This window comes from Pelmatolapia mariae, linkage group LG4 (genome assembly GCF_036321145.2).
Source record: "Pelmatolapia mariae isolate MD_Pm_ZW linkage group LG4, Pm_UMD_F_2, whole genome shotgun sequence".
In the NCBI taxonomy this organism is placed as follows: Eukaryota; Metazoa; Chordata; class Actinopteri; order Cichliformes; family Cichlidae; genus Pelmatolapia; species Pelmatolapia mariae.
This window is the reverse complement of record NC_086230.1, coordinates 20,441,843-20,454,299: the sequence shown is the minus strand read 5'-3', so window position 1 is coordinate 20,454,299 and position 12,457 is coordinate 20,441,843. Positions and strand designations below refer to the sequence as shown.

The 12,457-nt window shown below is 35.9% G+C and overlaps 1 protein-coding gene and 1 pseudogene across 1 annotated transcript; both read left to right on the top strand.

Annotated features, from left to right (window-relative positions):
• Window positions 1-1,138, top strand: part of LOC134626740 (nuclear GTPase SLIP-GC-like) — a 32,741-nt pseudogene extending 31,603 nt beyond the window's left edge.
• Window positions 1,139-4,906: 3,768 nt separating this feature from the next.
• Window positions 4,907-11,399, top strand: LOC134626739 (nuclear GTPase SLIP-GC-like). Its single transcript, XM_063472676.1, has 16 exons — window positions 4,907-4,912; window positions 5,271-5,380; window positions 5,918-6,134; window positions 6,224-6,445; window positions 7,453-7,659; window positions 7,750-7,925; window positions 8,507-8,600; window positions 8,680-8,767; window positions 8,931-9,052; window positions 9,731-9,901; window positions 9,985-10,139; window positions 10,266-10,383; window positions 10,552-10,660; window positions 10,756-10,886; window positions 11,149-11,230; window positions 11,329-11,399. The coding sequence occupies exons 1-16, from the start codon at window positions 4,907-4,909 to the stop codon at window positions 11,397-11,399; spliced, it is 2,079 nt and encodes a 692-aa protein (XP_063328746.1).
• The last annotated feature ends 1,058 nt before the right edge of the window (window positions 11,400-12,457 follow it).

The window sequence follows — 12,457 nt, the reverse complement described above, 5'->3', positions numbered from 1 at the left end:
TTTCTTATATTATTTTGTACATTGTAACATTTGGTCTGATAAATCTCAATTTATGCACATCTGTGTTAGAATTACATTGGTATCTGCAAATTACAGATTAAAACAAAACTATTTACCGGGACTCTTTTGTTGTTGCTAGGAAAAACAAAGCGCAAATGAGGAAACAGTCAATTTACCTGCTGAAGTAAGTTAGATACAATTTTGTTATAACTGGTTAAGATCAATAATAGCAATTATGTATTTCAGTTATTTTGCACTCAGTTTTTTTGTATTCACTATTAACAGGAGCGAGAAGATGCACCTGATTTAGATTGGGTAAGAATTATATTAAATCTCTCTCTCTCTCTCTCTCTCTCTCTCTCTCTCTCTCTCTCTATATATATATATATATATATATATATATATATATAATTATATATATGTGTATATATATATATATATATATATATATATATATATATATATATACATATATATATATATATATATATATATATATATATATATATATATATATATATATATATATATATATCTATATATATATATATATAGATATATATAGATATATATAGATATATATAATCTCATGCATTAATATGTACATTGATCCCCAGGTTTTGCCATCCACAAGTGATAAATGTAAGATGTATGCCATCTTATTTATTACAAGCAGTATTTTCAAGACAACAGTCACTTGGACAGAATAATATAATTAAAGTTAAATATTAAATTTGACTCCTGAGCAAATATCAGACAACAAAGTTATATATTTATCCTTTTCTTTAAATATTTTTCTATCCAATTAGGAAAGAGAAGGTTCGACCAACCGGACGAGTCCAGCAAATTGCAACCACCAGCTAAACGACAACGTAGCTCCCAACCAATGGGTATTTCTCTCTAAACATTGGCCATTAAACAAAACTGCCATTTAAAAAAAAAACAAAAGTATTGGTTTATTGGTGTAAAAGTATGTTATTAAAATTAAATTTTGAAGCGGCAACAACACGAGTACTACATATACCATAATTAAAGTTACCATATTGTGTGCCTGATACATTACATTCACACAGGCCCTCCCAGGCCCCCATACCTGGGAGGGCCTGAGATGCTCCCAGAGAGGGAAGACCCGACCTGACAAACGTGCATTCCCACTCTCATGCACACATATACACATACTCGGCACTCACCCAATGTGGAGACAAACAGAAAAGGACACTGTACACACACCCACACTCCCCAAACATACTCTATACCCCAGGTCCAGGTACCCTGGCCCCCGAACTGGAGTTACTCTTGCTGAGACTGGCAGGAGCTGAACCACTCCCTGAAATGGTAGCTTAGTGAGCTGTGATTGGCAGGGCTGGGTTTACTCATATTTCTCCTCTTCCAGCCTATGGGCTGGTTAATGGGTCTTAAATGTCATTTGTGTTAATGCAGATTAATGACAGTTGAAAGCTTGAGGCTGGAGGATCATTTCAGTATCTTTGCTATTCTCAGGATTGCGCTCTAACACATAGAGCTCACATGGTGTTTCTGGGATCTGTTGTAGTCACCCTCCCAGTTTGGGGATAACTGCCCTGAGTGCTCTGATTACCATGGTGGGGACCACTCTGCTTTCACCCTTCACATCTTTTAAAGTTCTTCTCTCAGCCCTTGGAATTTCTCAAGCTTCTCGTTTTACTTCTTCCTAATGACATCATATCTTGATATAGTTACATCTATCACTACAGCCAGTCTTTTTGCTCCATCTCCAGGCTTGGTGGGGCTGCTGTTCTTATAATCTTCCCGTGCTGCTTAGCGTACACCTTGGATGGTTTACTGAATAGCATCTGGCTTGTCCTCCTGGCCTCTATCTTTCTGGTGTATCCCTTCAGGTGGCTAGTGAAGGCTATGAGTCTTTGCTTGCATGGGTAGCTTGCTGTACTTCTTAAGCATCCCTTTCTTGATCACACCTTTCTGCAGCTCTTATAATTGGCTAACTTCCATCCTTGCTGCCTTGATCTTGGCCTCTAGTCTCCTTTTTCATGGAGAATACTGCTTCTTGTGGCCTTTTTTATCTTGTAGCCAAGCATCCCAAAGATTTGCTTCTGTGGTGTAGATCAACTGGTTGGTTTCAGTAATGGTCATAGTAAAGATTATCCATAATGCTGCATTCACTTCTTCTAGTAGACTGTCAGAGGATCAGTGTTGGGCAAGTTACTTTGAAAAAGTAATTAATTATAGTTACTAGTTACTTCTTCAAAAAAGTAAGTAAAACAGTTAGTAACTGAGTTACAATATTCTAAAAGTAATTAATTACTTGAAAAGTAACTATTGCATTACTTTAAAAAAAACATGTTTAACCCTGTGGGGTCCAGTGTATAATTGGCCATTTTTAACTACTTTTGATTTTCCCTCCACATTTTACCTTTAAAAACTATTTACTTTGCCTTGTTTGGTATCATCCTTTTCAGCACAACCTCACGTGTCTGAATTTACAGTTATGTTTTCATTTTGACATACTGTATTAACACAATTGATCTAAAATCAGAGTAGAAAAAGTTATATTTTTTACTGTAACAACCACAAACATGTTTAATGAATCATATTTCATAACTTTAAATGCAAATATAAATTGTCAATTTTAAAATCCTATGCAAAAGTTTTGCAAACAGCAAAGTTATTTGCATCCATTTACCTTTTACCTTGATTTTTTAAATAACCATTTCAAACTATTTACAGAACAATCAGCTGTTCTTTAATAAGATGCCACACAAATTATTTGTGACACTCCAAAAAAATAATTTCTGTCCATTATAAAGGAGAACATCACAGCCTGATACCTGCAGGTCTGACAGCAGCAGGTGTATCACTCCTTTTTTTTACCTGGAGACAGCAGTCGCCTCATTGTTCTGACACACAACGCAAAACTATCCACAACACTACACACTAACTACACAAGACAACATATTAACTACACACTCCAAACACGCTAAACGTCACAAATCTCTCACATCTCAAAACTCTCTCTCTCTCTTTTTCTGCTGTCTCTCTCTCTCTCTCTTCCTCTCTCTCTCTCTCTCGCCGTCACTCCTAAAACTTCCCCTGTTTTTTTTTGGTCATAAGCAGAGAGTGTCCTTAGACAGTAAACATGACGAAACTATTGAGGAAAAACATGCGTATATATTGTTTATCATGACTCTGGTTTTACGTGGCCTATCAACACAATTTATAAACTGGTATATGTCACCTTGTTGCTTTGTCTTTAAGTGGTCATGTGATTCGCTTACCACGACTACTTTATTCTTCCTCAAGCAAACAGCAGCACTCATGCGATTGTTTTGCCCCCTCAGCTCCAGGTGTTGTGCTAGACAGTGATCGTGATTACCGTCCGCTGGAGCGCGCAGCTGCTTAAAGCTGTAGCGCCCAGATTACTTACAGCTACTTCCGTGCGACTGATATAAGCTGCAGTAAGCTGAACACAGCTTCAACCGTCTGTTTGTTGAAAAATAGTAACGGACCGCGTTTTCTTGTTAGTAACTGTAACGGCGTTGTAACGATAGGAATAGTAATTAGTTAGATTACTCGTTACTGAAAATAGTAACGCCATAAGTAACGTCGTTACTTGTAACGCTGTTATTCCCACCACTGCAGAGGATACATCTCATACTCTTGGTAATCAACCATGGAGGATCCAGGTTTCTAGCTTAGCCACGATCTTTTCTTTAAGCTCAGCTGCTCTCGTACTCAATCCCTTCAATACACTAGTTGTTCTTGGAGCTCTGTGAGATGTGGTGATCATAAAATCCCCTCCGACCTGACGTGACCTGTCCCACCGTTGCCATAGCATTTGTGTTATACATCATCAGTCTTGAGTTGTGGTAGCAGTTACTTCTCTTGGATACTGGAACAATGAGCTACTTGTTGTTTTGCAATTAGTCTAGATGTTAGTCTAAACAGGTTTAATCAGATTGGTAAAGCTGTTGTTTGGTTAGCATATCTTAGTTGCACTCCAACAATTAAAAGCCATACTTTAGAGATTAGGTGGCATATCATCGAAGTAGCCATTCATTTTACCGGAATCCTTGAATCTCTCCCAAATTATGTCCTTTCATCTATTTTCTTACCGTGGTAATTTCACCTTTCTCCTTTCTCACTCTTTTGGGGACTGTCCCTCCTGTACTTCTCTATGGCTGATGCTAGCAACATCAGCTCCCTGTGAGTGTGAGGGCTTGTTACTTGTTGGTGTCGGTGGTGTTCTTGGTACCACTGTTGATGGTGCAGCTGCTAACATGTCAGTTACCTTGACATATTTTGTTGCATTTATTGTAAGTGGATTTTTTTTTCTTTTTCTCTCTTAGCTTTTCAGATTCATCTTTTCACCACTCCTTACACAATAAACTCTGTTCTACAAGGTGTGTGAGTGCACAGCAAAGGTGGAGAGGGCCTGGTTGTGTTAAGCAATTTGACTGGGTAAAACAGTGTCAGTTAATGACTAAGCAGCTGTCAGTGTTTGTGTGGATGATCCACAGCCCTTCTGTTGACTCATTAGTCTGAAAGTGCATTTACCCAACAGGCAAATGTCTGGTATGCCAGATTACAAGCCCTGGTGGACACTGAAGGTGAAGGGAGTCATCAAATTTTAGGACGAGTCCTGTCAGGCGTGCTTGTTAGCTTGTGGGGCTCGAGAGTCAGCACGCAGTTACTGATAGACCAAGCAGAGTGTAGATCTGGCAGTAGGTGAACCAAAAAGTGGGGGGTTTTCAATGAGTCCATGAAGCAAGACTGATCGAATGTGAGAATTACAGAGATTACTTTGTGTAAGGTCACTGAGACAACTGGGGTGGATAATATACTCCTTGATTTTTCTCAGGGATCTGAATGTGATGGGGCTGTTTTGGTTGATATGCTTCTACAATGTCACATGGAGGTGGGACAGTGCAGTTAGACTGACAGACCAAGGTGGTGGACTACTGCCGAAAGGTCTTGGCCAGTGTAGTGCTAGGCACAGTCCAGCTATGAAATAAACCTTTTGACTCAGGAATAAAAATCCAGCCATCGTAATCATCACAAAACACTGTACCAGCACTGTATGCCGTCAAAGATATTTGAGGTTGCATGGGAGTTTTCCAAACCAATCTACGTATATGTGTTTTTTGGGATTCACCAGGGTATTTGATCCTGTGAGAAAAGCCTTTTGCGTCAAATTTGGATTCGGACTCAGACTTGGACTCGGATTAACAGTAGAAGATGGATGGATCCATAGGTTTATAGCTCCTGCTAAATAGTTGTTTACTTCTTTGCTTACAGAAGCAATCGTTCTGTCTGATGTAAAAAACATAATGAAATTCGTCCATGCCAGACTACACGAAAAAGACAAGCTCAGTGCTTTCCTGAAGTGAGTATTAAGTTTCCATATTCTGTGTTGTGTCTGTGTAGCCATGTTAGAAAGCCATGTTTGTTTGCCACCAAGTGATTCTAAAATCATAAATAGTCATGGTAACATGGACATTCATTCCTTATTTAATTCGCAAGACTCAAGACCTTTTTTAATATTACTTACTTTATTAGTTAGTTTAAAGTTGTATTGCTGCCAGACGGGTTATAACAGAAAATGAATTCTTCCAATGCTTTTAGTGTGGATCACAGTTAGTCTCACTTGGATTCGATTTAAGTCTGCCAGACTTTTATTCTTGTGAATTTCTGGTAAGTCTGTATAGTACAGCTACTTTTATTTGCTGTTTATGGTATCCATAAATTTGAGGTAAAAATTTAACTCTTCAGCTACTAAATATCTATATTTTTTTCTGAGATAGCATCTAAAAGATTGAGTTGTTAGCAAAAACAAAAGCTATAGAAGCGTGAAAAGCATTGTGATAATTATTTGTGTAATCAGTTGGATCAGTTAACCCATATTTACAATCTCATTTAACAGGAAAAAGATTAGTGATTTGGAGACAGACAAGAGGGAGCTGGTTGGTGTCTTTGGTAAAACTGGGGCTGGAAAGAGTTCTCTGATAAATGCCATCATTGAAGAGAAGAACCTTTTGCCTTCTGGAAGTGTCAGTGCATGCACCTCAGTCATGATCAAAGTGGAGGCTAACATGCAAGGCTCTAACTATGAGGCAGACATTGAGTTCATCACACCAGAGGTAAATTTCTTTTAGTTGCAAAAATACAATTTCTTATTATTCTGGGTTTATGCCCTTTAAAAAACTGAAAAGCATTTTTTGTTTTTAAGGAGTGGAAAGATGAGTTGTGGTCATCTTATCAGTTTCTTGGGGATAATGAAGACTGTGAAATGGATGTTGATAATGACTATCATGACATCAGTGAAAAGTTTTCAGCGCTCTATGGAGAAGAATGGAGAGGAAAGTCCTATGAAGATCTCATGGATGGAAAATATTTCAAAGAAATTCCAGAATTTCTCCAAGGCAGGAGGAAGATTTTGTCATGTGAATCAGTAAGACATCACCGCTCTATTACTTACTGACGCATTCTTGCAAGGGTGATGTATTCAGGATGGTATAATCTACATACAGCTTTGGTTTCAGTAATCCTTAACTGTGCAACCTAACTAGTGTGCCCAATATACATCACATGTATGAGACCATTGTCCACTAATTAAAAATCTGTTCTATTTTGTTATATTATCTATCATTAGTTCATAGTTTCTTTTTAGCCCTGCGATGGACAGGCAACCCTGTCCAGGGTGTATCCCAACTTGTCATATGGCAACTGGAATAGGTCTGTGCCCCCTTGTGACCCTAAATTGAATAAGTCGAAGATAATGAATGGATGGATCTATCATCTTAAAAACTTTTTCTATTTGAAAAGTTGGTTCATAATTCAAGTACAGCTGAAGTATGTGTGTTTTTTTAATCATTTTAATAAAAGTCGTCAAATTTCAGGATTTTACTGCTGTTAAATGTCACAACAGGTCAAATTTTATCTGACCAGTATCTAAGGGTTAAATTACACCAAAACAGTCCTACTCTGAACAAATGCAAATCTGCACTTGCAATGTGCATTGTTTAATTTGAATTTAACTTTGGAGAAGAGAACAAGGTGCAAGAACCCAGACGTTAATAGTCTTATTCTGGGTTATGATTTTACAATGTGAAACACAGTGAATGTGTGGAATAAATTAGGTCCACAATCCCATTTGTGCTCCCTACGTGATGCACTGATCTGGTATTAAAACCAGAGATTCTTACAAGGCTGCTGTGTGGGGTCTTCCTAACGTCAAAGCTGGTTGGGTTTGTAAGGAGTTCACGTTTGCTTTAAAAACAGGAAAAACATGCAAGTAAGTAAGTATCTTAAAAATAAATGAAATGTTTATTTTTCTTCTGTGTACACTGTTTTTTTTTTATTTGTGCTTTTCTGTCATATTTTATGCTGCTCTAATGTTTTAACTTGTAAAACACGTGTAGTGCTAAGAGTAATGATGTCTTTTGTTAATTATTGCAGGCTAAAGAACTCTCTGCAAGATGTGTCAAATACACAAGAAGTGACTCTAAACAGGGAAGTGGTAAAAATGTAAAGAAGTGGTACTGGCCTCTAGTGAAGTGTGTGACTGTCAGGGTGCCAAACAATGATTTTCTCCAGCATGTCACACTTGTGGACCTTCCTGGAAATGGTGACCGTAACAAGAGTCGAGATAAAATGTGGAAACAAGTAATTTATTCACATATTCACTGCTGTCTATTTTTACATATGAAGTTTTGATAATAAGTTACTTACAGTTGAATTATAATATTCTTTCAGATTGTTGAAAATTGTTCTACTGTGTGGATTGTAACTGAGATTAATAGAGTAATCGCAGAAAAAGAAGCCTGGGAGATTCTGGAAAGTGCCAGCAGCTATATTGGAAATGGTGGGGAGTGTCGACAAATCCTATTTATCTGCACTAAGTCAGATCACATTGAAGATTCAGATGATCAGTAAGTACATTATAACACAAAATGTCCAATTCTGGAAAAGCTTTAGGTGTCAGACAGATGCCCCACAACAGGCTCTAGAATACTTCGGTATACCATAGAAGTTCAAGGTCAATTCAATAACTTCAAAGTACCCAGATAAATGAGCCCCATTTTGCAATCCTCATGGTACCACGTTGTTTCCAGAAAAGTGAGGTTTTCCCCTTATAACTCTTCAAACAAGCCATACTTGTTTAGTCTTTGTTCTAACCGTATCATTGTGAACTTTGACATTTAAAATGCTAACTGAAGCCTGTAGAGCTTGACATGTAGCCCTTGATTTTTTGTAATTTCTCTGAGAATTTCAGTCTGACCTTGAGGTGAATTTTCTAAGATGGCCACTTATCGGATTGTCCTAGCAACAACCTCTACTTTTAAAGCGGTGCTCACTCGTTAATTAATTAATCAAGTGCATTTTATCAGCAGTACCTAGCTGTTACATACCCAGTAAGGGTGCACTTATTGCTTACTTAGAAAGGGTCTAGTTAGAGACTCTAAGTACCCCCTTACTGTCCAACTATATGTGCAAATATCGTTTCTTCTAGTTTAGCAGCTCAACGCCAGGACCTTATAGTTAAAAGAAACATGCAAGTCAAAGATGAAGTGAGGAAAGAATTCAGCAGGCTGCACAAAATTAAGGTGAGTAAGCTGAAGAAAGCTAACACAATAACTCTTTTTAATGTTAAGATTAAGTTCAAACGAAATCCATTTTCCCCAGAAACACTTCACTGATGACCATTTCAAAGTCTTCACAGTGAGCTCCAAAGAGTTTCTAAAAAAGAAACGCTTAAATGCAGATGAAACTGGTAGGTAATGTCTCCTTAAATTACCATATTGTAGCTAAGAAAAAATGGTGCAAATGCATATTTTGTTTTTGGTTTTTTTAACTGAAACAAGAGTGAACGATTGGATTTAAATCAAAGTATGCACAGTCACGTAAGATTTTAGTATTCAAATTCCTTTTAACAGAAATACCCAAACTTCAGCAATTTTTGCAAGATCTCAATGACTGTCACTCAGAGACATTCAACTATGTGTCTGGAGCTTATGGGATTCTGTCTTTGATTCAAGGGGCCAACTGCAGAGGAGTGGTAAGTGGTAATAAATACTCAGATTTGTGATTAATATGTTTTTAAAGGTGTGTTTATTGAAATTAAGTTTAGTAAAGTGTGTTCAGTTTCACTGGAAAATGACAAGGTGCACATGAAATGTCAATCGCAAAGATTTTTAGGAAAGCACAACAGCAAAGGAAAAATACAACAAAATTTTATAAAGCAGAATAAAACACAATTTTCAACCGCTTGAGAAAATAAAAGAAATTTAATCAGAAGGGAATTTTTAATCAAAGAATATTGGTATGATCTATGTTTTTAAACAGTTTCATTAAATCCTGAAAGCATGTTGTAAGTGAGGAGAGGGCCAGTAGAACAGTTCTTACTGTTGTGTTAGATGAAGTTCTTACATTCTTAGACATGAATAAGAAAGTGCCAGGATAGCACTTCTCTAAGATAAGTCGCAGGTTGTGAATAATCCAATATTGGATCTTGCGTTGATTGGGTAGTTGATGAATTAGTAATTTTGAATCTCAAATTTCTGTCCAAACAAACCAAAAACTATTACCCATACCTATTCCTTAATCTGAAATGCTTCTTTTTTTTTCTTTTTCTTTTTTTCTCTTGTATTTTTACTTTTGACTCATTCGTGAATCTTTTTTTAAAATTGACATAGTTTGATAAAAAATTGCAACATGTTCTTTTTTTTAATTTTAGGCTAGTAAAAAACATGCGTGTGGAGAACTTGAGAGAACAATGAGCCAACAGCTTAAGCAAGTGGCAGAAGCAATGGCAGAGGCCTATAGGACTTTTGAGAGATGCCTTAGCAAGGGAGTTGAGAGCTCCATCTGTTCATATGGACAAAAACTGAAGACCTTCTTGTATTATGTATGTATAAGCTAGTTCCATCAATGCAAGCAACTTTGCATTTTATATGATTATGTGTTAAAATGTTCTCTATTTTGTTTCAGAGAAAGAAGGGTTGTGCTTTTCACATGACACTAAAGCGTGTTGTTCAGAGTGGTGGCATCTACAAACAAAAAAAGGGGAAGCAAATAAACATTAACATGATGTTAGCTTCATACTTGATGGACAGCATTGATGAAGATTTCAGAAAGACCTTCCCGTAAGGATACACATTATATACCACACCTCTTAACAAATAAAAACATGAAATGGATATATAAAAGTCAGTTTTAAAATAAAACATTCTAGTTCTGCGTGTTAAAACCATCCTGTTTAAATGTTTCAGAAATGAAGTTAAATGCGGCGCATTTAATGGTGTAATTGAAACATTTTCACTTAACACCGATTTTTTGAATAAACACCACAAAGATGTTGAACTGCAGCTGAGATTTCTCAAGACAGAGGTAAAAGATTAAAATTCCCAATATATTAGTCAAAACTGAAAAATAATGATATATATATATATATATATATATGTGTATATATATATATATATATATATATATATATATATATATATATATATATATATATATATATATATATTATTTCATTTTATTTTTTTCTCTAAGGAGGAAAAAATCAAGGCAAAACTCAATAAAACCATCCGGACGCAGAAGAAAGATGTCTACAACAGTGTGACACAGAAAATTAAAGAAATTATGGAAGAATGCTACATCCGTAATAAAGAGATTTATAAGTTGCCACTAAGATACATTTCTTTTTATCATGATTCTGCATCAAAAGTTTGACAGACGTTTTATGTCTTACTCTAGAGGCTGCAGCATTCAGAGGACCAGGCACACTGAACAATATGAGGGAGACTATTGAGAGACATGTGCACTCAAATAAGGGCATGTTTGAGCAGGCAAAAAATACCATGTTGAAGAAGCTGAATGCCTTGATGGTTTGTTATATTTCATATTTAAACATAATAAGAACACAATTTAAGCCATACTGTTGCACATCAATTTTTCTTTGTCCAATATTTACACAATGCCTTTTTCTGTTTGAGTGAATATTATAAGAAATGTGTGTTTCCTTGAGTACTTTCCTCAGTCCTAGCAACCTCTAACGCATCTTAAGTTATGTTTTTTAAATGTATTTCTCAGTACTCAGTATGCTCACTGGTTCTTTGATAAGTGATTAAAAGTTTGGCACTATCTTAGCAATACATCCTAGAGATGCTGCAGAAAACGATGATGGAATCAATTGAACTCTCACTTAGGATGGATAACTGCTCACTTCCAGGTAAACATTTCTAAAGACAATTAAAACAACTTCAACTTGACCGAAACCTGAATATCTTTTTTTTAATATTTTTGACATTTTTTGTTTGCTTGTTTTAGATTTTTCAGCAGAGCTTTCAATGGTGAAGGAAAATTATGACAAACTTGAAAATAGCCCAGTCGTCCGATGAAGAAATGTCACTAACTGAGGGAATAGCAAAAGATCATATTTTGACTAGGAACCGAGTCCACAGTTTTACTAAGGAGATTCTCAATTTTCAATATTGTATTTTGTTTTTTAAACATACAAATTTCAATACATATTTTAAGCAAATATGATTTCCTTTCATGTTCCATGTTATGTTAAGATTTTTAAGTGTATCTTTTCTATAGTTTTTAATTTTTTCAAGCGTATGTTTTGTTTTCAATTTCATATTTAAGTGTTTTTTCAGTATCATTATTATTATTATTATTGTACCAATGACAGTTTCTTTTCAAAATGTGTCCTACATTCGTTCTACTTAAACATAATGCAGTTCTGAAATCAGGAGCACACTTCCCTATCCACTTTAGAATTTGTTTGTACACATTACAATTGTTTTGACATGCACATCATTACCAAAGACATTATATTGCTGTGTTGATGCATTTTCTTTTTACTCTTGCAGCTTTTTGCAATTTTTTTTTATACTTTTGTCAGTAATAAGCAGAGATTTGTAGAGACTGTCTTCAAAAGTGTGTGAAAGAGTGAGGCAAGTTGCCTACTGTCAGTGGTAGCAGTGAAATTGTCCTTCAGTTAAAAGCAAATAAAAATGTATGTTCTCAGAAGAAGTTTAGTTGAAACAAATAAAAGCATGTAACCACAGAGAAGATGCAGTGATGTGGTGGAGGAAATGCAGGGAGTGTGACTGAAGAGAATGCTAAGAATAGAGTGAGATGAGGCAGATCTGCTGTGGCGAACCCTAAACAGAAGCAGCTGAAAGAAGATGATAGTTTCACATGTATCTTCCTTTTCAACAATTGCTCTTTATTTATCTATGTTATTGCAATACTCTTACAAAAGTCAGTAAGGTTTTAAAGTAAGTATCCAAGTAAAACAGTTATAACAGTTTTTGCAAGTTTCTTTTAATATTTTTTATTCATTGGTCACAGAGCTGAGACATACTCCACAACGATGGTCTTCAATTAAAAGTTTTTAAGGACAAATATTTGCTTATTTTACAATGATGGTTCATATCAATGACCACAT